The 25479-nt window shown below is 43.5% G+C and overlaps 1 protein-coding gene across 3 annotated transcripts in view; it reads left to right on the top strand.

The window, feature by feature from the left end:
• Positions 1–25479, top strand: part of SLC7A8 (solute carrier family 7 member 8) — a 49300-nt gene that overhangs the window by 3025 nt on the left and 20796 nt on the right. For all 3 annotated transcript variants that reach the window (XM_084886078.1, XM_084886077.1, XM_084886079.1), the window contains 2 exons: positions 13935–14139; positions 15478–15629. In XM_084886078.1, coding sequence (XP_084742204.1) covers positions 13935–14139; positions 15478–15629 — 357 coding nt within the window. The remainder of the gene's footprint in view (positions 1–13934; positions 14140–15477; positions 15630–25479) is intronic.

The raw sequence follows: 25479 nt of genomic DNA, 5'->3' as shown, positions 1-25479 counted from the left end.
CCTTCTTCCTGCCTCAGCTGTGCTCACCCACACGTACATATGTGGAGGTTTTCAAGGGCAGAGGATATTTTCCTGTATCCTCAGATTGGTTTGTCTCTTTCTTTAACATTTTTCTAAGATTATGGAGAAATGTGAGTGTTCAGGTATAAAAAGCACAACTTGAGTGAATGTTACTACTGACTTATCCACAACCTCATGGATGACTGTATGGTGAAAAGAGATGCCAGATATGTGATTTCAGAGAAATCTGGCTATTTTTCCAAAGTGAGAGAATCCTTTTGGTTATTAGGCACTATTCTACATCTAAGCTAGAATGAGATGCAAAATTCCCTTTTAGGATGATATGGGGGCAAAATCCTTTTAGTTATTGAGTTACAAGTGTGCTGAACAGCTGCCTTATCCTTCTCCAGAGGAGTTTCCGAGTAGATGATGTTTTATCAAGACCAAATGCAAAAAACAAATGCGTTTTCTACACAGAATTCAGTGTTCAACATCAATACTATGGGAGAAATAGAATTAGAAGGCAAAAAGAGAAAGGTAATTTCCTAAGTGAATCAGATAATGCCATATGTGAAAGTAGCAATTGCCTCAAGTCTATCTCATACCCAATTGACGGGATAAGTGAAAGTATATTTCATACAAGCTCATAAAACTTCATTCACAATCATCACTGATGATCTAAAGTACAGGGTGCCCTCCAAAAATGTAAACACACGTTGAATGATTATATATAGCCAGTCTTTATTAACATTTAAGTGAGTTATCAGCTGTTAAAGTGTATGTATATTTTTTGGGACACCCTATAAAAACAACAGATTGGCAGGTGCTATAGGAATATATAATGAGCTAATAGAAGACTCATGCCCTAGAGTCTCTTAGGGAGATGAAATTCATATGCATTAAACAGAGAACATTGACCATGCATTATATAATTGAGTTGTGTAAGAGATGAAGGAAGGCAAAGGTAGGTGAATGGTGGAAGCACAAAGAGAGAGAGGTTCTCTCCCAGAACTAGATTAAAAAGCATTTTGAAGGATGTGAAAAAAGATGGAGTAGAGAAGATTATTTGGGGAGATTTGGTAGGTTATATCATTTTATACCAGTTACATATTAAAGGGGCAATAACTAAACTGTTATTTTCTGAAGGAAAAAAAAAAACCTGAACTGTTACTTCTTATTAATCTCTGAGTCTTTATTGTTTAGCAGAGTGTCTGACATAGAACACTTACTTAAGTGATTATTGAATTTAATTGACTCTTGGACAAAAGTCTGAAGACAATAATATAAAGTGTTTATCTGAGGGGCTATTGGGAAATTGGCTTGAAAATCTTTAAGATAGGAATAATTTCATTAACCTGGACATTTAGGTTGTCCCATTTTATTTCTTTTTAATTCTCACCTGAGGCAATCTCTCCCCCCTCCCCCCCCCCCATTGATTCTGGAGAGAGAGAGAGGAAAGAAACATTGATGTGAGAGAAACATGGATCAGTTGCTTCCCTTACGTGCCTTGACTGGGGATTGAATCCAAAACCTGGGTATGTGCTCTCACCTGGAATCAAACTCACAACCCTTTGTTGCACTGGATGATGCTCTAACCATTGAGCATGCCAGCTAGGGCAGGTGGTACCATTTTCATTCTTTACCATCACCTTTGCCTTAAGCTAAACAAGCTATTGCTCTCCATGTACTTGGTTAAGAAAATCTGTTGGCAATAGATGAACTTGGATTTCTCCATGGATGCAAAGAGAATGTGAAGGAGCAGCAAAATCCATTTATTAATTATACCAAAACTACTGTTAATAGCTTCCATTATGAAACATTTATTATATGCCAGGTACTCATCCAATTACCTAACATACATTATACATTACCTTATTTATTCCTCACAATAACCCTGCGGTAGACACTGATTAACCCTTCCTCCCGATAAGAAAACAGAGGTTCAGAGGGAGAAAGTCCCAAGGTGGTGAAGGTCACACAGCTGAAAGGTATGGAAGCCAAGATTCAAACCTAAAGCTTGTCTGAATCCTGACTCGAGCTCTTAAGTGTTATTCTCTGCTATTTCTGTTTTTATGTCCTAAAAAGTGTGTTTTCCTTTAGACTCTGGGCAGACATCCTTATCATTTTTATTGAAGAAGCAGTGAGTGTTGTATTCCCAGCGAGGAAGTGTCCCGTGTAAAGGGATGTTGGGCAGTCAGCTGGGGTGGAAGAAGGTAATATTCCCGGTGCAATCACAGGAAGGCTTGGAGGGAGGTGTGCTGCTCAGCTAGAACAGAAAACATTACCAGGAACTCTCCACAGGCTCATCATTCCCCTCGGGACCAGCAGTCTTCCCACGAGAGGCCTAGAGTTCCTGGCTGTTTACATCATTTTATACCAGTTACATATTTAGGTACATGCGTAGAATCTAGGTCTGAAGGCCACCAGGCCAATTGCGGAGCCTAAAGAAAAATATTCATACTATGTTGGACCGTTCTGTTCTTAGTACGGTGTGTGTTTGTGGGGGAACTGATCTATTTGCTGCAGAGCAATACTGGATGTGGGGCTAGCTATTAGACTGCTGTCTCCCAACCATAAAGATGTTTAAAAACAGTATTTATTGAGCCCTAACTAAATGCTGCTTCCTGTGCTTTAAGCTTTGTGTGTATATTACTTTATTTAATCCTGACCACAATCCCATGGAAGTAGATATTATAACTATCTCTATTTTAAATATGGGGAAGAGCTGGTAATTTGCCCAAGGTCACACAACTGATTACAGTGATGTTCTGACTCCATGGCCAAAGCTCTTAGCCACTCCCCATTTCTCACTGGTAACCAAGAGGGGAGGGAGAGAGGCTGGTGTGTATTGTGTGGTGGAAGAATGGACAATGGAGGACCATAACCTAGAGGTTGGAGTCTGGAAAGATCCTGGATGTTTCTGATAGGGAAAATTTGGGGGGAAACCTTTTTTTAAAGGCTATTTGTCAATAAAAAAAAGTTTGGCTATAATTATAACCATACTGCAATGGCATGGGCTAATTTGGAAAATTTTCAAGCCCAAAAGATTTTCAGACCCATGTGTTTTACACCACTTTAGAAGATTTTTTTAAAAAAATAGATTTTATTGATTTTTTATAGAGAGGAAGGGAGAGAGATGGAGAACTAGAAACGTCGATGAGAGAGTAACATCGACCAGCTGCCTCTTGCACACTCCCTACTGGGGATGTGCCGGCAACCAAGGTGCATGCCCTTGACAGGAATCGAACCCCGGACCTTTCAGTCTGCAGACCGACGCTCTACCACTGAGCCAAACCGGTTTCGGCCACTTTAGAAGATTTTATATTTTAGAGTCTAATAGAATCTAATATGGTATATTAGTTTTTTAATCCCCAACATGTCTATTGGATGTGGGGGAATGGAGTATGAAAACTGCTTCTTGAGTTTTTACTTCAATTATTTTTTTTTATACACGGAGAGATTAGGATTTGGTTCATTCAGGATGAAAACATGTTTAAAGATCTGATTGTTCTTAAGGGAAAGTCTTGTCAGAAGCCAACAAGGAGGCTTGTCAAAACACACACATCTTGGTGGATAGAGAAAGGCTACACCCAACAGCGTAATAATAATAAGTAGCTACCATTGACTATGCATCAGACATGTAGTACCTGATCAGTGCTGTAAGCATAGTCTCATCTAATTCCATGAAATCAGTAGTGTTATTAAAAGGAAGGGTTTGAGTGAATAAGTAACTGGGCAAAGGCAGAGTCAGGATTCTCACCCAGATCACTGAACTCTGAGGCTAACCAAAATGCTTCACAACATGGAACTCAGGGTGGCTGGAGCCAGGAATCCTGATACATGCTTCTTGCCCCCAGGAACTAGGGCACGCAAGGCTCAATCTGTGGCCTACTACTGGCAGGGCTACAATATGTTCTCTCAAAAAGCAGAGTTATACAGATGAGTGACCAGCAGGAGATGATAGGCTTGGGGAAAGAAAGTAGGACCCAGCAGGTAAAACATTGTCTACCTTCGTCCTCCTGAAAGCTGGAGGTAAATCTCCCATGTGAAAGGTTCCCTCCCTGCACCAGAAGGGGGAAGGACATTCTAATCACCTGGGACAAGGAATTTGGGGCTGAGAAATTTGTGCAAACCAACCCTTATCGTCCTAGTCACCTCTTAAACATTTACTATGCCTAGCCCAAACCCCTAGGTCTGGTCAATTCCTCACAAATTTATTGTCCAAAAGGTGTAAAAGCTCCCTGCTCTGGTCACTATTTCAGGTCATTATTCTCTTGTCAAGGCTACCACGTACATACAAAAATTAATACAATTTGTGTGGTTTTCTCCTGTTTTAAAAAAATGTGTCTAGCTGAAACCGGTTTGGCTCAGTGGATAAAGCATCAGCCTGTGGACTGAAAGGTCCCAGGTTCGAATCCAGTCAAGGGAATGTACCTTGGTTGCAGGCATATTCCCAGTACGGGGTGTGCAAGAGGCAGCTGATCGATGACTCTTTCTCATCATGTTTCTAACTCTCTATCCCTCTCTCTTCCTCTCTGTAAAAAATCAATAAAATATATATTTTTAAAAATGTGTCTAAGAAGCAGAACTAAACAGCCCATTTTATTTAGAAAAACAACAAAAACACTTGTATGCAGATCAGATGACCTTCTTGGAGAGACTGGCCCCATATAGTATATTACTTTTCTGAATCGCCTCCTTGAAGCAGCATAGAGGTACAGGGCAGACTAGTTGGGGCTGCTCAGGTTGCCTGGCTACCAAGGTTTTCTGCTTTCTTCTGAGGGTTAATCCAGCAACATGGCTGCCTACTAAGAAATGCCTCCGGAATTTCTGTTGTTTTGTTATTGTTTGGAATGGCGAGGGGGTGTTTAAAAAATAATAATTTTAAGAATATATTGAGCAAATAATTTAAAGAATATATTCTGAACTACCTAAAACAATAATAATTCAGGAGCAGGGCCCTAGAAACTGTTCTATTCCAATTTTTAACTCCTGGTTGAGCATACAGAGCAAGAAGGACCATCCTTGTTCCTCTCCCAGAATGTACCTATAGAGAAGTCACCCCCACCCGCTGGTGACTTGGAAATGGCAAGTTGCAGCCTTTTCCCTGGCACAGGGATGGGATTTGCTGGTCATAGGACTCAAGATCTGTCCATAGTTTCACATTCAACAAACCCTTATAGAGCACATTATGTGAGGCCCTAGGCTACTAGGTCTAATTCCTGATCAGGGCACATGCCCAGTGTTCGAGCTCGATTCCCAGTGAGGTGTGTGCTGGGAAGCAGCCAATCAATGATTCTGATCATTGAGGTTTCTATCTCTTCGTCTCCCTCTCTGAAATCAATATATATATATATATATATATATATATATATATATATATATATATATATATATATATATATATTTAAAAGAAGTGAAATTACCCTTCAAATCTATTTTAAGCTGTTTTATTTATAGAAGAAATAAAGTGTGAGCCAAAAAGCTTTATCGATTATATTTCATCCCTCATTCTTTGTCACAAGTCTTCCCATTGGTTTGCTCCCTGCTTTAAACATTCTCACCATTCGCAGTGACTTCCAGGGAGAAGGTTTTACAATATGCCTTAAAGAACTCACACTGAACTGTGAAGGCAGATTACCCAGAGAGAGTACCACTGATGCAGAAATATTACTGTACTTTTCTCAACTATATGTAGATTTTTAAAGGTGCCTTTTTGTACATCTTTGAAAGACATAAATGCTTTAGCTGCTTCTTTGGAGTACAATTCTGCCTAGGGTGTTTAGTAAGCAACTGATATAGGCAGATCAGGTTGCCTTAGGGAAAAGGAGGCATTTGTTAAGCGGGGACCTGATGCTGGAAGTCGAAAGCATATAATTATTTTTTCCATGACTTGTGTCAGTGTGCTGTGGAAAGGGAGGAAACGTCCATAATACAGTAGAGGAGGAAGGACTTTGGAGATAGTATTGGGTTTGTAAACTGCTTCCTTATTTACAAGCTTTTAACCTGGGACAAGTTGATTATCCATTTACTTATCTGTAAAATGGAAACTTCTCGTGGAATATTAAAATAAAGCTGGTGTCCTATGGTATATGTTCAATATATATTAGTTTTTCCCCCCCTCTCCTTAAGCTCATCCTCCACCCCATCCCCACATCTGGTTCAGAAATTTCTATTAGACTACCCAGGTGATGAAAACTGGCCAGTTCAGTCCACGTCCGACCTTCTTATAAACCAGCCTATGCTTTTCCTTTTTTCTCTGTTGATTTGAGTCAACTTACTAATCAGCATTCATCTCGTGCTTCTCTTTTGCCAGGAAGCTTTTTTTTTGAATAGCCCAAGCCAGAGACCTTTTCCATTCCTAATACAATGTCTTGTCATATCTTGCAATTGACCTCATGCAACTTTATGCTCTACCTGGTCTGCGTGGTCAGCTCTGTGTCCACGTACATATCTTCACTTCTCCACACAATTCCTTGATGACAGGGACTGAGTCTTACTCATTTTCACATGCCCACATATTCAGCCTGGCACGTGGTTAGAAAGTTCTTAGAAAGTATTTGTTGAATAATAGCAGTCAGTCAGAAACAAATCATCCACTGGGGATATGTTTCCCAACAATGTGAATATGCTTAATGCTACTGGACTGTACACTTAAAAATGATTAAGATGGTAAATTTAATGGCATATATTTTACGATAGTAAAAAAAAAAAAAGTTTCAGCTTAAAAATAAGTTATTCCCATGAACAATACATTTTTGTGCTTGAAAAACACCCACATGAGTGAAATTTAACTTTGAAAAGGACAATCATGATTTTCCAGATGATGACAGTGAGGCATGAGAGTGAAGCAGAGTTTCTCAACCTTGGCACTAGTACCTTTTGGGGCAGATACTTCTTTGTCATGGAGGCTGTCCAGTGCGTTGTAGGATGTTCAGCAGCATTCCTTGCCTCTACCTACTAGATTCCAGTAGGGACAGCCAGGAGTGTCTCCAGACATTGCCAACTGTCTCCTAGCGGTGGGAGACAGATGCAGAATTGCCCCAGACGCGAACCACTGAGGTAGACAAAACCTTTCACGGTTGGCGCCTGGTTCCCCACCCAGACAGGGAGACGCTAGAGGCCAGATGGAAATCTTTAATGGACATAGTTGAGGGCCCAGCACTCCTAGCCCCGCAGGCCAGGATGCCTGTCTTTCAGTGGCTGGTGGGTAGTGGCTGGCTCCTTCTATTTTGTTAAAAGTTCATGTGTTAAAAGTTCATAAGCAGAAGAGCTTATGATTATTTGGAGAGCTTTACATCTATACTTCTCTGTAGAAACTTTTTTTCTAATCTGTGCTATACAACTTGTCGGCCTCCAAGTATAGGTGATTATTGAGCACTAGCATTGTGGCTAATTTCTATTGAAATGGACTCCAACCGAATACAATACACACCAGATATTGAAGACTTAGTGTGAAACAAAGAATATCAAATACCTCATTAGTAATTACATTGGATATTCAATTAAAATTAATTGGTATATAAATGTATTATCTAATGAATTAGTTAAATATTTTAATGTTGATTAAATTTGATTAAATGTTAAGATAATATTTTGCATTGATTGTGTTGCAACAAAATATTAAAATGAATTTCATGTTAAAAAAAAGTTCATGTGTGAACAAGTGCTTCCCAATTATCTTTTAAAGCAAGCATGTACAGAGTGGGTGCACAATAAATACTGCCTGAGATGTAATTACATGTTGGCTGCCCACCTGAGGCATCTACAGATTATACCTAGACAAACAGACAAATGACTCAGAGGATACTTTATGGTCCTGGCTCTACAGTGCTATTTTGGAGCCAAACCTCAGATTCGTCCAGGGATGGTCTCTATTCCCACTGTTATAAATCCCTGCATTTCGTAGAATATAAAGTGTTCCCACACAAATGTGATCTTTGATCCCCACAACAACCACGTGAGGTAGGCAGGGCAGAAACAATTTTTCCCATTCAGCAGATAAAGGAAGGGACTCTTAGGAAAAAGTCAGGTCACATGGTGTATGAGTGGCAAAGCAAGGATTCATGGCTTCTCCGACTCTAAGTCTAGTGTCCTTTTCACTTTTTAGTAGAAGTTTTAGATAGCGGAGTCCAGCAGCACATTCCACGTGTGTGTTCCGTGGTGGATGGCAACTCCTAGACCATATATCAGAGTCTTGACCTGCTCTCACCAGGGTCAGAGGCATGGTGAGCTTCCAGGCCTACTGTCAGGATCAAAGCCTGGCTTCAACCTACTAGACTCTGCTTCCACACTGCTCCCTGAGTCCCAGAAGTCCTCAGATCCTCCTAGCCACTTTAAGGGAGAAGCACAAAGAAGGTTCACCTCAGCTTTCTCTGGACATTGTGAAAATGGACGGAACCACCAAACCCTAGGAGGAGATCTGGTTAGATTTCACGATTAGCATGAATTTGCAAGGAAGGCCAAAGCCTTTTGGATCTGAGGGTCTGTTAGGCATTAGAAGTCTGTAAATCCATGTCCTAAGACAGTGGTCAGCAAACTTGGCTCGCGAACCACATGAGGCTTTTTGGCCCCTTGAGTATGGCTCTTCCTCAAAATACCATGGTCTGGGCGAGTCTATTTTGAAGAAGTGGCATTAGAAGAAGTTTAAGTTTAAAAAATTTGGCTCTCAAAAGAAATTTCAATTGTTGTACTGTTGATATTTGGCTCTGTTGACTAATGAGTTTGCCAACCTCTGTCCTAGGATATTATTTCATGGCGATTCCATTCCAGTGTGGACAGGCCTGGATGTGAGTAAAGCCTTTAATAGGAGTCACAGGTAGAGAAGTTAAGGGTTCTTCATAGCCAATGTAGATTTTCTCAATTTCAGCAATTTTTCTAGTGAAGACTTGCCCACTGATAAAAATTGGCCCCCTTTTAATGGAGTGGGTTTTTCCCCCCAGAACAAGCCAAAATGGGCCTCATTGTCTAGGCATCCTAGGACTCATTTCTCATTAAAGATCTGTGTGATGAGATGATTAATTTTATTAATTGGGGTGGATGAAAGGGGGAGTTAAAACCTGATCTCCAATACCTTGGCTATATCAAACGGGTGGCCATCTCATTCTTGAATGGTTTATAGACGCTGAGTCTAAGAGTAAAACAATGGAGAGAAAAAAATCCCATCTTATTAAACTTTCTTCCCACCTTTCATCAAGCAAGTTTGAGAGTCTAGGTAGAAGCCCTTTCCCAGTTTTCCTTTTTCAAAGCCACTCCAGAAAAATCTCCTTTAGACAGTGTCCAAGCTTAAAAGCCCTGCAGCTAAAGTGTGTGTTGTGCAATTTCTATAGGAGAGGCAGCATGGGATAGTTGAGATCCTGGGCCAGGAGTCCAAGGCCTTGGCCTCTCACCCAGGCTTTGCTACATATGCAGTATGTGAGTTAGATCAAGTCTCCTCACCGCTCTGAACCTCAGTCTTTAAAAAGGAAGATAAGGATAATAAGTACCTGACCTATGCACCTAAGAAAATAGTTATGAGAGTCAAGTAAGGTAATTGATGTGAATGTTTTGTAAATCACCACTAAAGGTGGTATTGCAACAGAAGAAAGGAATCAGATCTGTATTCCAATTTTGGGGGGTTTTGTTTTTAATTCTAACCCTAGGATATTTTTCCATTGATTTTTAGAGAGACTGGAAGGGAGGGGGAGAGACAGAAAGAAATATTGGTGTGACAGAGATGCATCAATTGGTTGCTTCTCACACACTCCATGACCAGAACCAGGAATCTAGCTAGCAACTGAGGTATGTGCCCTTGACCAGAATTGAACCCAGGATCTTTCAGTCTGCAGGTTGATTCTCTGTCCACTGAGCCAAACTGGCTAGAGCATGTGTTCCATTTTTTAAATACGCATTTCCTGTGAATCATTCTCATTGCCTATTGAGTGGAGCATGCAAAACTATTTTCAGGAAAAAGCTTGAAGCTGGAACAGATTTAGGTTCTAATCCAGTTGTTACTCACTCTATAATGTAGGCAAATAGACCTGAGTCTATTTCTTCATCCATAAAATAGGGGTAATAATATCTTCCTCATTTTCCCCACTTGGAAAATGGGAATATAGTTGCCCTACTTTCTTCACCTACAAATTGGAGATAGTAGTAACAGCCAGTCTATTCTGCTCAGCAGTGAAATAACTGTGTTGCTTTACTCATTTGCCTGCAATATACACTTGACATATTTCATGAGATTTGGAGGTTCCAAAGACAGGCATATTAAATTGCTCTGTGCAGATAAGTTCTAGATTGATGTCAGACATCTTTCATTTGGTAAATATTTATGGAGTGTCTACTAAGTGACACTTCACAGGTGAGAGGAAGCAATATAGTTCCTTTTCTCATTGAGCTTACGGTCTAGTGGGGAGATAAGTATTAATTAATTACACTAAAAATTGATATAGTAGGCATTACTCTTGAGTAAAAGTCATGTGAATATTCTTCCAGCTCCAGACCATAGCTGTGCTGTGAATGACATTACTCCCCTTGCAGAAGCTCCAGAGGCCACTAATGTGGAGGGAATGTTAACTGACTCTGATTTTGTAGGTAGCGGCTTCATAGAATCTGGGAGAGGCATTCTTTTCCTTCCTGTTCCTTAGAATAAGTTTTTAAAATATATATTTTATTGATTTTTACAGAGAGGAAGGAAGAGTGATAGAGAGCTAGAAACGTCAATGAGAGAGAAATATCGACCAGCTGCCTCCTGCACACCCCCTACCGGGGATGTGCCTGCAGCCAAGGTACATGCCCTTGACCGGAATCGAACCCGGGACCCTTCAGTCCACAGGCAGACGCTCTATCCACTGAGCCAAACTGGTTTCGGCTCCTTAGAATACATTTTTAAAAAATGTTAAGCATTTATCATTGTAATTTTAATTTGGTCAAATTAATATTGTTGGAGAGAGGAGAGAAACCAATTTGTATAAAATGAAGATTCTTGTCTCAATGCTAACCTATTGCAACTCTCACCATCATTCCAGCAACTCCATGGAAAGACGTTTGTTACCCAACATACTATAAGAGGAGGCAAGCAGAGGTCACCCCTGCAATGGGCTGTTGGTGTTGCACATCCCACCTTCCAGCGGCGCCCTCCACAGGGGACGAGGGAAGGAGCACACACTCTAGAAATGTCAGTGCAAACCAGAGAACAGAGGTGCTTCTGATTCCCATAGCAAAATTTGTTTTCCAAGAATCCTTAGGGGAACATTAACATTCTTTATTCTTGAGAAGATGGGCTCTTTTCAATAACATCCATTCCCACTTCTTCCTTGCAACAGCCCTGGCTCTGGGAAACTCCTCGTTGTTCCCTAACCTCCCTTTCAGCATTTTCAAGACCAAAGTCAAACCTGATTTTTCTCTTGTAATGATTGCTTTTTTCAAGCTCTTGAGCTAGTTTTTTAACCCTAATTGTATTGTTCTCTTCTTGGCTGGCTTTGAAATGACCTACAGATCACTCTTCTGATAAATACCTGCTAAGCAAGGAATTTACTATCATCTTTCAGCGCTTGTTCTCAGTACCCAGCAGCATATTTAATTCTGCATTTGATGGGTCACTTGACAGGGTGACCGAGTCTTGACTCCCGGGATACTAGGGCCTTTTAGTCTCCATTAACCCAACATTCATGCAAAACACAAATGTGAGACTGAACATAAACTGTGCACCTATGGATGAGGACAATGGGGGATGGGGAGGGGGCAGAGGGTGGGGTGGGAACCTGGTGGAGGGAGGAAGAAATGAGGAACCTTTGTAATAATATGAACAATAAAGATTGATTTAAAAAAATAAAAAAAAAATTAAAAAAAAAAACACACAAATGTGGGCTGTTTAGATACCTAACTCCCTCCCCTCCCCAACACCACCATTACTCATTTCATGCTGCAATTTTTTCATTTGTAAAGGGGCAGCTTATTTTGCACACTAGGGGAATAGGACACTAACACTATTGTTTTTAGAATGTAAATATTCTCTTCTCTTTCCCTTGGCTGAAATAACTGGATGTATGACCTGGGATTAAAAATTGAATTTTGGTTCAGAAGTGAGATTCAGGACTCGATTGAGATTGAGTTATGGCTAAGGTCTGAAAGACTGCTTTTGAAAGCTGAGCATACAATTCTCTACTCTGCATCTGGTTCAGCTAAGTACTAGTTCCACATCACTAGAGGGGTATGGTGGGAATCTGAGATGTCCTCAGAACACTGTCAGATCCAAACTGGCCTCATATTTACTCTGCATTTCTACCTGGATCAACTTAGCTTCTGCTTCCTCCTTCAGGCCTTTAGTGGTGCAGCTGGGTTGGGGTTCGAAGGTAGCTTTCAAAGCATCAGTTCAATCTTAAATCGTAAGAAGTAGACAAAAGAAAGTTTAGGAAGGAGCATGTAGTTGCTTCCTCCACACTCCTACCCCTCCTCTGTCCAATACACACATTCAGTCCTTACTGCTGGTCTCACCTCTCTGAAGAAGCCCACCCTCTTGGGGATGGAAACAGAAGTGGAATAATGGAAAAAGTGCTAGGTTAAGCACCAGGAGACTGACTTCTACATCCAGTTTTACTTGTCAGTATCTGTGGAATTTGGAGAAAGCCATTTAACCCCTCTTAGTTTCTAGTTTGTAAAAATAGAGAAATACCTAGATCCTGGGCAGGTAACTCAGTTGGTTAGAGCATCTTTCCAATAAACCAAAATTTCAGGTTCAATCCCCAGTCAGGGCACATATAAGAAGCAACCAATGAATACATAAGTAAGTAGAACAACAAACCAATCTTTCTCTCTTTCTCTCTCCCCCCCCCCCTCAAATCAATAAATTTAAAAAATATTTAAACAACAAAATCCCAATCACTTTATAAATAAAATTTCTTCCTCTTCCTGAATTTCATAATGTTGTGAGAGTCACATGAAACAGTGGAGGAGAACGACCTTTGGAAGAATATAGTGCTGAGGTTTTGTACTGATTGCACGCCTATAAACCACTTCCAAATGACTAGGACTATTTTTATAGGGTTTATTTCTACTTCTCACCAAGGGTGGAGCTGTCATGTTTAGGGTAGAGGCTAGCCTCCAGGAGTGCTATCCATGCTCATGGGTCTAGAAAAAACCCCAGTCATGGGATGTGACCACACTCTGTCTCTTTGGCTCACTCTTTTTTAATCCTCACCCAAGGAGTGAGGATATTTTTTTTCCATTTATAATTAAAGAAAGTGAAAGGGAGAGGGAAGGGGAGCAGAGAGAAAGAGGGAGGAGGGGGAGAGAGAGAAACATCAATGTGAGAGAAGTATATCAATTGGTTGCCTCCCACACGTGCCCCAACCTGGGGCGGGGAATGAACCTAAAACCCAGATATGTACCCTTGACCAGGAATCGAACTCAAGACCTTCTGGTGCACAGGCCCACGATCTAAGCTCTAACCACTGAGACATGTGGCCCAAGGTCCTTTGTCTCACGTTTGAAGCTAACTAACAGTTGGTCTCTGAGACAGCCCACTTTTCCAGCCCTGCCTTTTTCAGCCTTGGGTAGATCATGTGCAGCCCAGTGAGAGGGTCCTGAAGTTCAATACCTGCACTAGCACTTGTTGCTGTGTGCACTTGGGCAATGCACTTGGTAAGCCTGAGACTCTGTTTCCTCCTCTGTAACATGGGAGAAATGATATCTGACTCCACAGGTTTATCCTAAGGACTCAAAAAAGACATGTAGAGTACCTGACCACGTTCCTGGTCTCTAAGTGCCCGTTGTCTCCTCCTCCTCTGCTTCTAAGAAGAATTATTGCTAGGCACATCTCCCTGAAGGTGTTTCCCACGACCCAAGAGTCAGTAATTTAGAAACAGCTCCCAGATGAGGTCACCCTGCAAATGCTGGTCCTGCCACCTGTGCTGATGCTCCTGTCTCCCTGTTACCTTTGGTGCCTCATGCAGGGAACATCATTGGCTCTGGAATCTTCGTCTCGCCAAAGGGTGTGCTGGAGAATGCGGGCTCCGTGGGCCTCGCTCTTATCATCTGGATCGTGACGGGTCTTATTACAGCTGTGGGAGCCCTTTGCTATGCTGAGCTCGGGGTCACCATCCCCAAATCTGGAGGTGACTACTCCTACGTCAAGGACATCTTTGGAGGACTGGCTGGGTAAGAGGCTCTGTGGATACCTAAATGGCCTAGGAAGCCAAGGCCAGGAGTTTCCAATGTGCTGAGGAGAGCTGGGAAATGGGGTTCCCCTTTTGCCTTCAGGCTTGCTAGTGAAGCCTTGTGTCCCCTTGATGCCCCTGAGAGTGATAAAGGAACCAGATTCTAGTTTTAGTCAGCTGATCTTAGTGGACAAGAGTTTATGAGTGAGAACAAATATGATAACTCTGATTGAAGATTTCAAGGAAAACCACTTCATAAAACAAAGCTCTTGCCGAAACCGGTTTGGCTCAGTGGATAGAGCATCGACCTGAGGACTGAAAGGTCCCAGATTCGATTCCGGTGAAGGGCATGAACCTTGATTGCGGGCACATCCCCAGTAGGGGGTGTGCAAGAGGCAGTCGATCGATCATTCTTTCTCATCGATGTTTCTGACTCTCTATCCCTCTCTCTTCCTCTCTGTAAAAAATCAATAAAAATATATATTTTTTTAAAAAACAAAACAAAAAAACCAAAGCTCTTTTATCTTCACAAGTGAGAGTGCCCACCTAAGAGACAGAGATCCTCTCTTCTCACATTACCTAGGATAATGACCTCCTTCCAAGCCAGGCTCTGATCTTGAATTTCCTCAGCTTCTGCATCCCTGCTACCAAAGAACTCAACCCTCACCTCATGAGCCCAAGGATGTGGAGGACACTTCTCCTGTAACACCTGCTCGGTGCCTCCCCTGGCAGTTGCATGTCCTGGCTTTTAAAATTCTGACGTTGCAAATTTTATTTTCCACCATTGGATGCTGGGGGCCAAAATGGTAAAGAAGAGATAATAAAAGAGGGAAGTGTTAAGTAAAGCCAAGATGTGTGTTAGCACTAGTTAAAACTTAACTTCTCATCATTAAACCACTAGAGGCCCGGTACATGAAATTCATACACGAGGTGGGGGGGGGGGGCGCGGGGAGGGAGCCCCTCAGCCCAGCCTATGTCCTCTCATAGTCCAGGAGCCCTTGAGGGAGGTCCGACTGATTGCCGGGCCTAAGCTGTCAGTTGGACATGCTTAGCGCTTTCATGGAGGCAGGAGAGGCTCTCACCGCTTCCACTGTGCTCGCCATTGCAGAGGGCTGGGTGTACCACTTCAGGGGGGGGAGGGGGGAAGTAGGGGGGCAGGAAGACTGGGCTCTTCAGTATCTTGAAAACAAAAGGGAAATGCATCTCTTTAGCCCACCTGCCTCTCTCCTAATGATGCCCAGGCTTTCCCTGATGACTTCTGAATACCTGCCATGCCTTCGGTGGGGGTGGGGGTCTCCATTGCTGTCTTGGGTCAAATCTTGTCCTGTTCTCCCTTCAGGTTCCTGAGGCTATGGATTGCTGTGCTGGTGATTTACCCCACCAACCAAGCTGTCATCGCCCTCACCTTCTCTAACTACGTGCTACAGCCACTCTTCCCCACCTGCTTTCCCCCAGAGTATGGTCTCCGACTCCTGGCTGCCATCTGCCTATGTAAGTGCCATCTGGGCCCTGCTCTCAGGGTGGTCTCTTTTAGCCTTCCGGTGGTCTCCATACTTGCTTCTTCCTCTCCCTCTTTCTTTTCTTCCCTTTTTTATCTGCCCCCATTACTCTCCCCCTCCCATTTCCTACTTGTGTGCTTTGGATTAATGAATTTTGCATACAATTACCTGATGTTAAAAAAAAGAAGAAGATATTTAAGTAGCTGCTTATAGGCATAGTAATTTTCATTGGCAGGGCTCTTTATACCAAGCACTTTCACTTATATGATCTGATAGAAGCAAATGACAAGTCCAGAAGCTAAGCTGGGCAGTATTAGAATTTTCCTAGTACCGATAAGGAAGTGACTCACCCAACTGGCAGGTCCTGAGTAGAGCCCTGGTCTCCTGATTTCTTCTCTTTCTAGTACACACATTGTGTCCTGGAGGCTTCTGTTGATTGTGGGAAGATTTTTCCAGCATTGTCCACCTCTACCCCAACCTGCCAGCTCATATCTTTTTGTTTTTTTTAATTGATTTCAGAGAGGAAAGGAGAGGGAGAAAGAGAGAGAGAAATATTAATGATGACAGAGAAAATATTACTGATGAGACAGAATCACTGCTGGGCTGCCGTCTGCACACTCCCACACTGGGGATCAAGCCCACAACCTGGGCATGTGCCCTGATAGGGAATGAACTGTGACTTCCTGGGTCATAGGTCAATGCTCAACCACTGAGCCCTGCCAGCCGGGGCCCACTCACATCTTAAAACTCTTTGGAAGGAGAGTTCAGATGTGTGAGTTGGGGCAAAATAAATTAATTTTGGTCCCTTGATAAATTTTATATCCTACTGGGAAGAAAAGTTACATAGACAGATTCTGTGGTTAGGATTCAAGTACAGGAAAAGTTCAAAGAAGGGGAAATATTTCTGTGAGCTGGAATAGGTTAGAGAGGCTTTCTAGAGAAGTTCTGCAACTTATATTTCTAGGAATTTCAACATTTAATCTCTGATATCAGAAATCTCCGAGCCAGGCTGCTGGAGACTGCATCTCTCTACCACTTTCTAACGGCTATGAGCGCTTGGCAAAGTAACCTGTCTCACCCTACACAGGAGGATGTAGATGTGAGGACTGCATGAGACACTTGGGCACCTTGTAGCCCCACCATTAGTCTGTGAGGTGGTCAGTGAGGGTAGTCCCTTGGTGGTTGCTTGCTAGCTAGATCTAGAGATAGAGAAGGTGGGGGAGGGGGAGAAGATGTGGGAATACAGGAAGAGTTGCTATTTCTGCCACCAGACAGGCTAATGGGGCTTAGGAGGGGGACCACATGAGTGCTGGCCACTGCTATTTCAGTGTCTCGTGCACACAGACACTGCTTCCTTTTTCTGCTGATGCTGCTAGTGTCTGAGACAAGAACCACCCTTACATTCCAACTAGAAGTCAAGAATCTTGAGGCTGTTTAGTCCGTCCCTTAGGAGAGAAATCAGGCACAGGGGGTAGTTCTCTGGGCAGCTGGACGCTACAGCTCCCTTTGCATTCCCCAAACCCACGGGGGGGTAGGTGACATCTTAGACAAAGATCTTCTGATCTGCGATAGCTTAGCAGATCCCCTCAGGCCAGAGGGGTACAAACCCTCCCAAGAGATGAAAATTGCTCCTGCCTGTAGCCCCATTCCAGAAAGACAGGTTGTACACAGTCCCTTTGACAGCCCACACCTCCCCTGGCCAGAGCCAGACTAGAAGGAATTTAGAAACTCTAATGACAAAAATTATAAGATCCTCCCCTTCCCGATTCCTGACATCAAAGGTTCAAGAAAGCTTATCTGGCCGGACCTCCGCCTTCTAAGTAGAATGGCAAAGACATTCTGACCAACTTAACAGTGGTCAATCTTGCCCTCCAGAGATAGAAATTTTCCAATGTCCTCGAGATATGTGTTCAAATAATTTTCCACCTGCATAAACAGAAAAATGTTCTTAAACCCAAACTTATTCCTCCTTATTCCTCCTTGGGGGGAAATGCAAAACAGCTCCTCACTTCACCTTGTGTCCCTCCCCCGCCCCCTTACATCCAGATGTGAAAGCCATGTGGAGTTCCCCAACTCCTCTCTCCACAGGGGCACACATGTGGACATAGCCGCACACCCATTCGTCCTCACTAGACACTCCCAGATGCTTTGAGTCTGTGTGCAAAGATTTTGTTTTCTGGTTCATCAAATACTTTTTCTTTTCTTTCTTCCTTTTTTTTTTGTAGCCCACTTTTACTACCCCTCAAACCCTCCCTTAAGGTACCCAGTAAAATAAATTAGAACCAGGCTGTTAGAAAGGCTTGGTGGATGCCACCTTTTATTCAATGCTGCTATCTTTATCCCAGCACCCCTCCCACCATCCTACAGCCTCACCCCATCCTCTCAGCAGGTGCCAGGCGAGTCAGTTGTGTAGAACAGGCCCCGTGTTTCTTGGCAGCAGAGCAGAGATTGGCCCAGTCCAGCTGTATTCTTAAGGGAAGCAGTAGAGAGTTTGGGGGTGGTCTGAATGTACTGCTATAAGAAGCGCTGCTTTCTGCTGTGTCATTTTGGCATGCTGGTGTGTAATGGAGGGCATCAGGCTGAGGGAGCTGGAGGACAGGGCAGGAGCCCAGCAGGGAGAACCGGTGTGGCAAAGCCCCTGGCTGGGGTTTGCTGTGCGAGGAGGAGATGAGGTCAAATCTGGTTCCATGGAGCGTTTTTAAAATAGATCAGATGAAAAATTATGGTAGACGAACCAGATGGGGGCGGAGAGGCAGAAAGAACCTGCTGTAACTGGCTTGCCTGCTCCAAGTCTGGAGGGGGCAGGGAGGAGAGGAGAGGGAGGGAGGGAAAGAAGGAACTGCGGATTTGTATCATGCTTATGCAACTGCAGCTGCCACTTTGAGTTATTTTATGATTTAGGTCAAAGCTGATTATTCACTGCTGAGTCAGCAGAATGTTCCTAGCCACCAGCCAGTAAATAAAAAAAAAAGGATTTTACATTTTAATTAAATGAAAAGCCTTTCTACTTTCTCCAGAGCAAGCATACTAATAAGAGAAGTTAGAAAGGGGAGCGGGGTAACAGGAGGTATTAAAACTTGGTTTTGGTGCCTTCTTTTGTAATTTGTTTGAGTTTTTTTCTTTTTCTTTTGTTTTACTTTTTAGTATTTCTTAAGTAAATAACTATATTCTCTAGGTCAGTGGTCGGCAAACTCATTAGTCAACAGAGCCAAATATCAACAGTACAACAATTGAAATTTCTTTTGAGAGCCAATTTTTTTTTTCAAGTTCAGAAATCACAGTTTATTGAAGGAAACAGATCATTAAGTCACTCCACCAGAATGAAGTCGTTGGCGTTGCTTATTTGGAGAAGCTGAGCACTGAAGAATGTTCTCTTGGTTCATGTGGACCAGGACTAGCTGGAGCTATTTAACAAAGGGTGTGGCCATCAGGTGGCATGAGGCCCATGGGGGCCAATCGGAACAGGGGGAGGGACAGCGGTGTGCGGGGAGCTGTCTCGCACTGGCTAGTTGCTAAATTTTCAGGAATTTTTCAAGCTGGTTGTTAAGCACAGCCATTATGAAAAATTAAATTATATAAAATTACAATTAAGTTATATTAAAAACAAAGGTAATAAATACTAAAAACAGACCACCTCCTAATTATTGTGCTGCAATTTACTAGTATCTGTGAGAGCCAAATTTTTAAAATTTAAACTTCTTCTAACACCACTTTTTCAAAATAGACTTGCCAAGGCCGTGGTATTTTGTGGAAGAGCCACATCAAGGGGCCAAAGAGCCTCATGTGGCTCCTGAGCCGCAGTTTGCCAACCACAGCTCTAGGGAAAAGATGTTCCTCTTATCTTCACCCCCTCCCCTGTCCAGTAGTCCTGGTAACAATGGATAGGTATCCTTACAGTTCTAAATAAAATTCATCTATCAATGTACCTATCTGGGTATATAGACATCCATATTGATTGGTCATTTCTACAGTTTGATCTTTTATCAGTAGCTCTTTTGATTATTACCTGAGTTCCTGGTTATAAACAAAGTGGTCCCAATGCCACAGAGGAGCACTGGTGTTCTGGGGTCCCCCTATTTGAGCTTCTCACTTCCTAATACTGGGTTTTCCTTTGGGATCTGTTTGTCCCCCCTCTCCTAGGGACCAGACCATCTTTCACTCAGGCAGCTTCCTGGCTTCCTTTCTCTCTTTTGGAGCTGGAGTCATGTCCAGTACCAGAAGTAAATTTGTTTTCTTCTTGCTCAAGTTGCCCTCTTCTCCCTTAATGCCTTATACTAACAAAGCTCCTTTTCCTTTCTCACCCTGAGGAGAACAGAGTACCTTTCATGGGTTTCACAGGTAAAAATGCTTCTTATCTTGTTTTCTATCTCTCTACTGAGATTCCTAATAGATTGGTTTTCCAGGACTTCAGATGTTTTCTTCTTAAGGACTCACTGTATGCATTACTGTTAGCCCTGAGTTGCTCTGCAATTCCTCTATAGAAAGGGTAGGCAACTCTCCAAGCAAGTTTCCAGGTGCTTGATGCAAGATATTGTTATAGATAAACTGTGTGTGTTGGTTTGCATGCCTCTTACAGATTCACCCCCTGACATCAGAGGATTCAACAGTCTTTCCTAGCATCTAAATCCCTTAATCTCCGTTCATTTACCTATGAGGCTTCATATTCTTGAGCCCCAAACTTCTCATCCCTGAGCGCTACACATATTGCCTCAGATGCTGGCGCAGTGCTGCCTTCTTGCCCTTCCCTCATCCCCAGAGGGTTCTTAGGGTGTCTCATCAGCCTTGTATACGTATATGAATCCAGACAAACACAGAGGGAACTAGATTCGATTCCCATATACCTAAGCCCCATTTTTTTCTGTACATCTTCTAACTTGCCAACATTTAAAATATAAATCTCTTGGTTTTTCAAATCTCTTGGTTTTTACACAATAATCAAGTTGACTAAAATCTCATTTTTATTATTATAATGCATGAGATTAAAATTTCTTTGTAAATGGACTTTCTAGAAGAAAAAAGAAACTGCAAATCTATCATTTAATTATCATATTGAATTCCTACACTGAGTGAAGCTGTGGCATTATTTATACAGTCTTGGGAGAAATTAAAGGCTAGTGAAGAGATTGGTGTACAAATAATTACAATATAATGTGATGACAAAAGCTGCTTCAAAGTTGGGAAAGAGCTCCAGCCAGTTTTGCTCAGTGAATAGAGTATCGGCCCATGGACTGAAGAGTCTCAGGTTTTATTCTGGTCAAAGGCACATACCTGGGTTGCAGGCTTGATCTCCGGCCTTGGTTGGGGCATGTGTGGGCGATGTCTCTCTCACATTGATGTTTTTCTTTCTGTCTTTTCCCCTCCCTTCCACTCATCCTAAAACATCAATGGGAAAATATCCTTGGGTGGGATTAACAACAAAAAACGTTGGGAGAGAATCCTTAGGGAAGACTCCCAGGTTGAGCTAAATCTTGAAAGGCAAATAGGTAGGCTGCAGATGAGCATAAAATAGAACAGCCAGGTAGAGGGAAGGACACAGGCAAGACTTGGGCTCAAGCCAAAACCGGTTTGGCTCAGTGGTAGAGCGTCGGTCTGCGGACTGAAAGGTCCCGGGTTTGATTCCGGTCAAGGGCATGTACATTGGTTGCGGGCACATCCCTGGTGGGGGGTGTGCAAGAGGCAGCTGGTCGATGTTTCTCTCTCATCGACGTTTCTAGCTCTCTATCCCTCTCCTCCTCTCTGTAAAAAATCAATAAAATATATTAAAAAAAAAAAAAAAAAGACTTGGGGTCAAGCCTAGCCAGTCTGACTCAGTGGACAGAGCATTGGCCTTTGAACCAAGGTTCAATTCGGACCCAGGTTCAATTCTGCAACCCAGGTATGTGCCCTTGACTGAGAATTGAATCTACCTCCCTTCAGTGCTTGGGCTGGTACTCTAACCACTGAGCACACTGGCCAGGACAGGATCATATTTTAATGTCTTCTCATTGGTGTGGTTCCGACTAGGTTGAGTTGGCTCCTTTGTCTTTGTTACCCTTTCTCTTCACTCTCTAATACTTAACGATTCATCGCTAATACTTGAGGAAGACATCTCCTAGGCTTTTGGACTCCATGCCTCTAATGGCAGAGTAAAGACCCGTTTAGTGCTATTTCACCTCCTCCCTGACCTATTCGGCCTCTGGAGTGTTCCTTGTGCCTGTAGCCCTGGGAATGAAGATATCTCAGTTGCCCTCATTTTAGATTTCTGTAAGAGTAATTCAATAGTTGAACAACTATTGGCATAGTGCCTTTTAGTTTCTATCTCATAGTAAGCAATTGCAAAGAGGTCTTCCCTTGAAATCCATTGGTGTTGGACACTTCTGCCCATTAGTCAAAATCCAATCTATTCTCAGATCAGGATTTAGCCAGTGGCTACCTGAGAAGTCTGGGGGCTTCATTTTAGTTTCAATATGCTTCAATTCTGATCCAGATCATCTCCTCTTTCCTGGCTTCCCATAGTGTCTCTTTTGGTCTCCAGTTTTTGCTCTCAAACTGGAATTCTTCTGTTCAAAGGCTGTACAGAGCTCAAGTCCTGGAAATTGGGGAACGAGGAGCTTATTCCTGAGAATGGGTCCACCCCTGCTTAGAAAAATAATAGAATGAGACTGAGGTGCCATGAAATGGAGTTTTCCTGGCATCCAGCTTTCACCAGTATGAAAACAACTTGCTGCCTTTTTAAAACCAGCTTAGAAGCTTAAATTCTCACTGGCCTTTTGTTGCTGACTCTCAAAGATCACTCTTCTCCTCCCGCTCCCCCAAGAGAAGCCAGCACCTATAGTGTATGAACTCACCCATTAACTGAGTCTGATAAACTAAACTTTTAAGGGCTAACGCGACACACCAAATTCATATCAAATGCCCAAGAACATAAAACCAGAAGACCCACAGCAGTGAAGCCTAGTTGTACCAGGAGCTTTAGAGAACAGAAGAGAGGGCGAGATTTGTTTTGAGAGTTTAACAAGCTTGAGCACAAGCTGTCCTTGGAATTGGGCTATAACTGGTGTTGACATAAGAACATGTAGAGCATTCTTATTAAAATTTATTTGAGTTAAGCAGAAGATGCACCTGAAAGCAAGATCTCAGAAGAGAGATAAATGCTTCTGAGAATAACAGTTTGCTATGTCTTTTATGCATTTAAGATTAAGGAGGGAATGTAAGGAAGATTACATGAAATTGGGACAAAGCAAGGCATGGGTTGGATTACGGGAGAGTTAAGGTATGTACTCAGGTTTTAGAAGCCGAGTTCTAAAAGTGTGGTCAGGTATTAGAAGGAAGACTCTGAAAGGGGACATTTAAAAAGTGTCTTAACCTAGATGCACAGAAACAGTGGACAGGGCTTGCTTAAGGCAAGGACAGGGTTTGCTTAAGGCAAAGATAAGCCTTTTACTAAAGAAGTTCCATGCCTGGGGCATGACTTCTTACCATGACCTGCCCAGTTAGGAATTTATGACCAGACCACCCTGTGAGGTTACTTTCCCCAGAATCCATTTTTTCATCCACACTGTCCAGTCTTGGGAATTTTGTGGCCTGAGTTCAGGTTTATAGACCAGGTTTATAGATCATTTTATGTAAGAGACTTGCGCACCTGCAGATTTTGGTGGATACTATCTGAGGATGAGAGTCAGACTGGCCCTCCCAAGCTCTGTGCAGACCCCTTCAGAATGCTTCCCATCCCCCTTGCTCCGAGTCTGGGAGGCACCAGCCCTGAGAACTGGGGCGTGAGATTACAGGAATTATCTTCAGGCTTGGGCTGGGACAGTAATGAATAGGATTAAAACGGGGCTCCCCAAGGTGGTCTGGTGCACTGTGTCTGTCTCCCTGCTTTTCGAGTGTCCCATTTTTCTCTCCTCCTCCACTTCAGCTCAGGAGCCTTGCTAAGCTCATGCTGGAGAGAGAACTATTCTGCTCTTGGAAAATGCTGAGCAGGGTGTTTGGGCTTCTTGGCTGAACTCAGTACTGGATGGTGATTCAGCAAAAGTTCCAGGGCCAGCAGCTGGCACTTGCCATTGGAGGGATCGGGATAAAAAGGAAGGGGAAGGGAGATCCCTGAAAGAAAGGGGTAGAAGTAGAAGCATAGCTGAAAACTCCAGGAAAAACTGTGATTCAGGGACTCCAAAGGCTCATAGTGTCGCTGCACCGCTCCTCCTCTGCCTTGTTTGTCACTGGAGGAGAGAGGCCCTTCCAGAAGCTCAGCACAACTCCTCTCCTCAGAGGGGCTTCTGAGACTTCTCAACCGGTGCCCGGTATCCGATTTTCAAGAAGAAAGGGGCTGGATGAGCAGGGCGGGATGTTACTGCCGTGTGGGTGATGGGCTAGGTCTATTCCAAAGCCTATTTATGGACCTAACAGAAGCTGGGAGCAAAGCTTAGTTTATAGGGAAGGAGTTGCTGTTGCTTTGTTTTGATAGCTTTGTCTTTCACCAATCAAATGATTTACGCGTACAGTAACACTAACGTTTGTTTTCAGAGACTTGAGACTTTCTAAGGCGGCTCCTCACCCGTAGGAAAACGTCTCGGCCCCAGGCGAGCAGGGCAGGGTTTGTCCTCCAGCCTTTGTGAGGAAGGAGTGCGGGCTGGCCTGCATGGGCAGAACCGGCACCTTATCTGAGCCTTGGGCTCCGTGTTTTCTTTGCCTATTAGTCAGTGCCTTTTGGCACTAGTTACCTCCTGGATCTGGGAACAGGCAAACCAACCCAGAGCTGCCTTTCCACAATTAGAAACACGTGCCCAGTTCCTTCCGCGGGCAGGGGAGGCGGCCAGGGAGCCGCCGCCTATCACCGAGCGGAGCGGAGCCACACCCCGTCCCCTCCCGGCCTCTCCGCTGGCCGGTGCCCACCGCAGCTCCAGCGGGCAAGGGGGGTGCTGTGAGGGGCGCCAGCTGCCCCTTTTGCTCCAGGTCCAGAGGGAGGGAGTCAGGGGGGGCTGGCCAGAGCGTGGCAGGAGGCAGAGAAGTGCACGCCACAGCCAAAGGTGAGGCAGGCCTGCACTCTGCCAGGCACAGAACCAGGTGAAACTTGCTGCCTCGGGAGGGCTGAGGCGCGCCTTCCCAGAAAGGTGCTGATTTTGAAGTTATGGACAGGAACAGGCTGTTCTGAGTTCTACAGAGCGGTGTCACTAGCTTCCCTCTTCAGTAGCTGCCTGCTTAGTACATTCCATCTTTTTTTTTTTCCCCCCTGTCCTGGCCCCTTCTCTCTCTATTCTGCACCTTAAGATCTCTCTCTCTCTCTCTCTCTCTCTCTCTCTCTCTCTCTCTCTCTCTCTCTCTCTCTCTCTCTCTCTCTCCCTCCCTCCCTCCCTCCCTCCCTCCTCCCCCTCATATGTCCCTCTCCTTACTCTCTTTCCCCCTCCTTCCTTCCTTCCTTTCTTCTATTGTTTTTCATGTCACTCTTCTTTCTTCTTCACCATCTGTCTTCACCCTTCCTACTGCCTGTTTTCTCTTTTATAAAAAAAGACAAGGAGAGGCCTGGTTTTAGAAATTCTAAAGGAAAACAGGCTTTCTAAGTTCCCTCCAGCCTAGTCCTAAGAAAGGGGCAAGCCAGCAAGACCAAGAAATCCAAATGGAGTTCCCTGAGTTCCAGGGAACATGTGACAAGGACATTGACAAGGGCCCAGGGGAGAGGACATGAGGCAGAGAAACAAGTCTGCCTGTGAACAGTTATTTTCTAAAGCCCTGAGGGCAATGGACATGACTCCCTTGGTTTCTGAGGAGTTCTCATCTTAATCTTCCTTCTTTGCCACATCTTATGTCCTGCTGCCCAGAAAGCAACCTGGCCAGTATCTTCAGGTAACAGACTCAGAGCCTCAAGT

The sequence above is a fragment of the Pipistrellus hanaki genome, assembly GCF_964339955.1.
Source record: "Pipistrellus hanaki genome assembly, chromosome: 1".
NCBI classification, from domain to species: domain Eukaryota; kingdom Metazoa; phylum Chordata; class Mammalia; order Chiroptera; family Vespertilionidae; genus Pipistrellus; species Pipistrellus hanaki.
The sequence above is the reverse complement of the archived record's forward strand: the minus strand, read 5'-3'. Positions and strand labels throughout refer to the sequence as shown.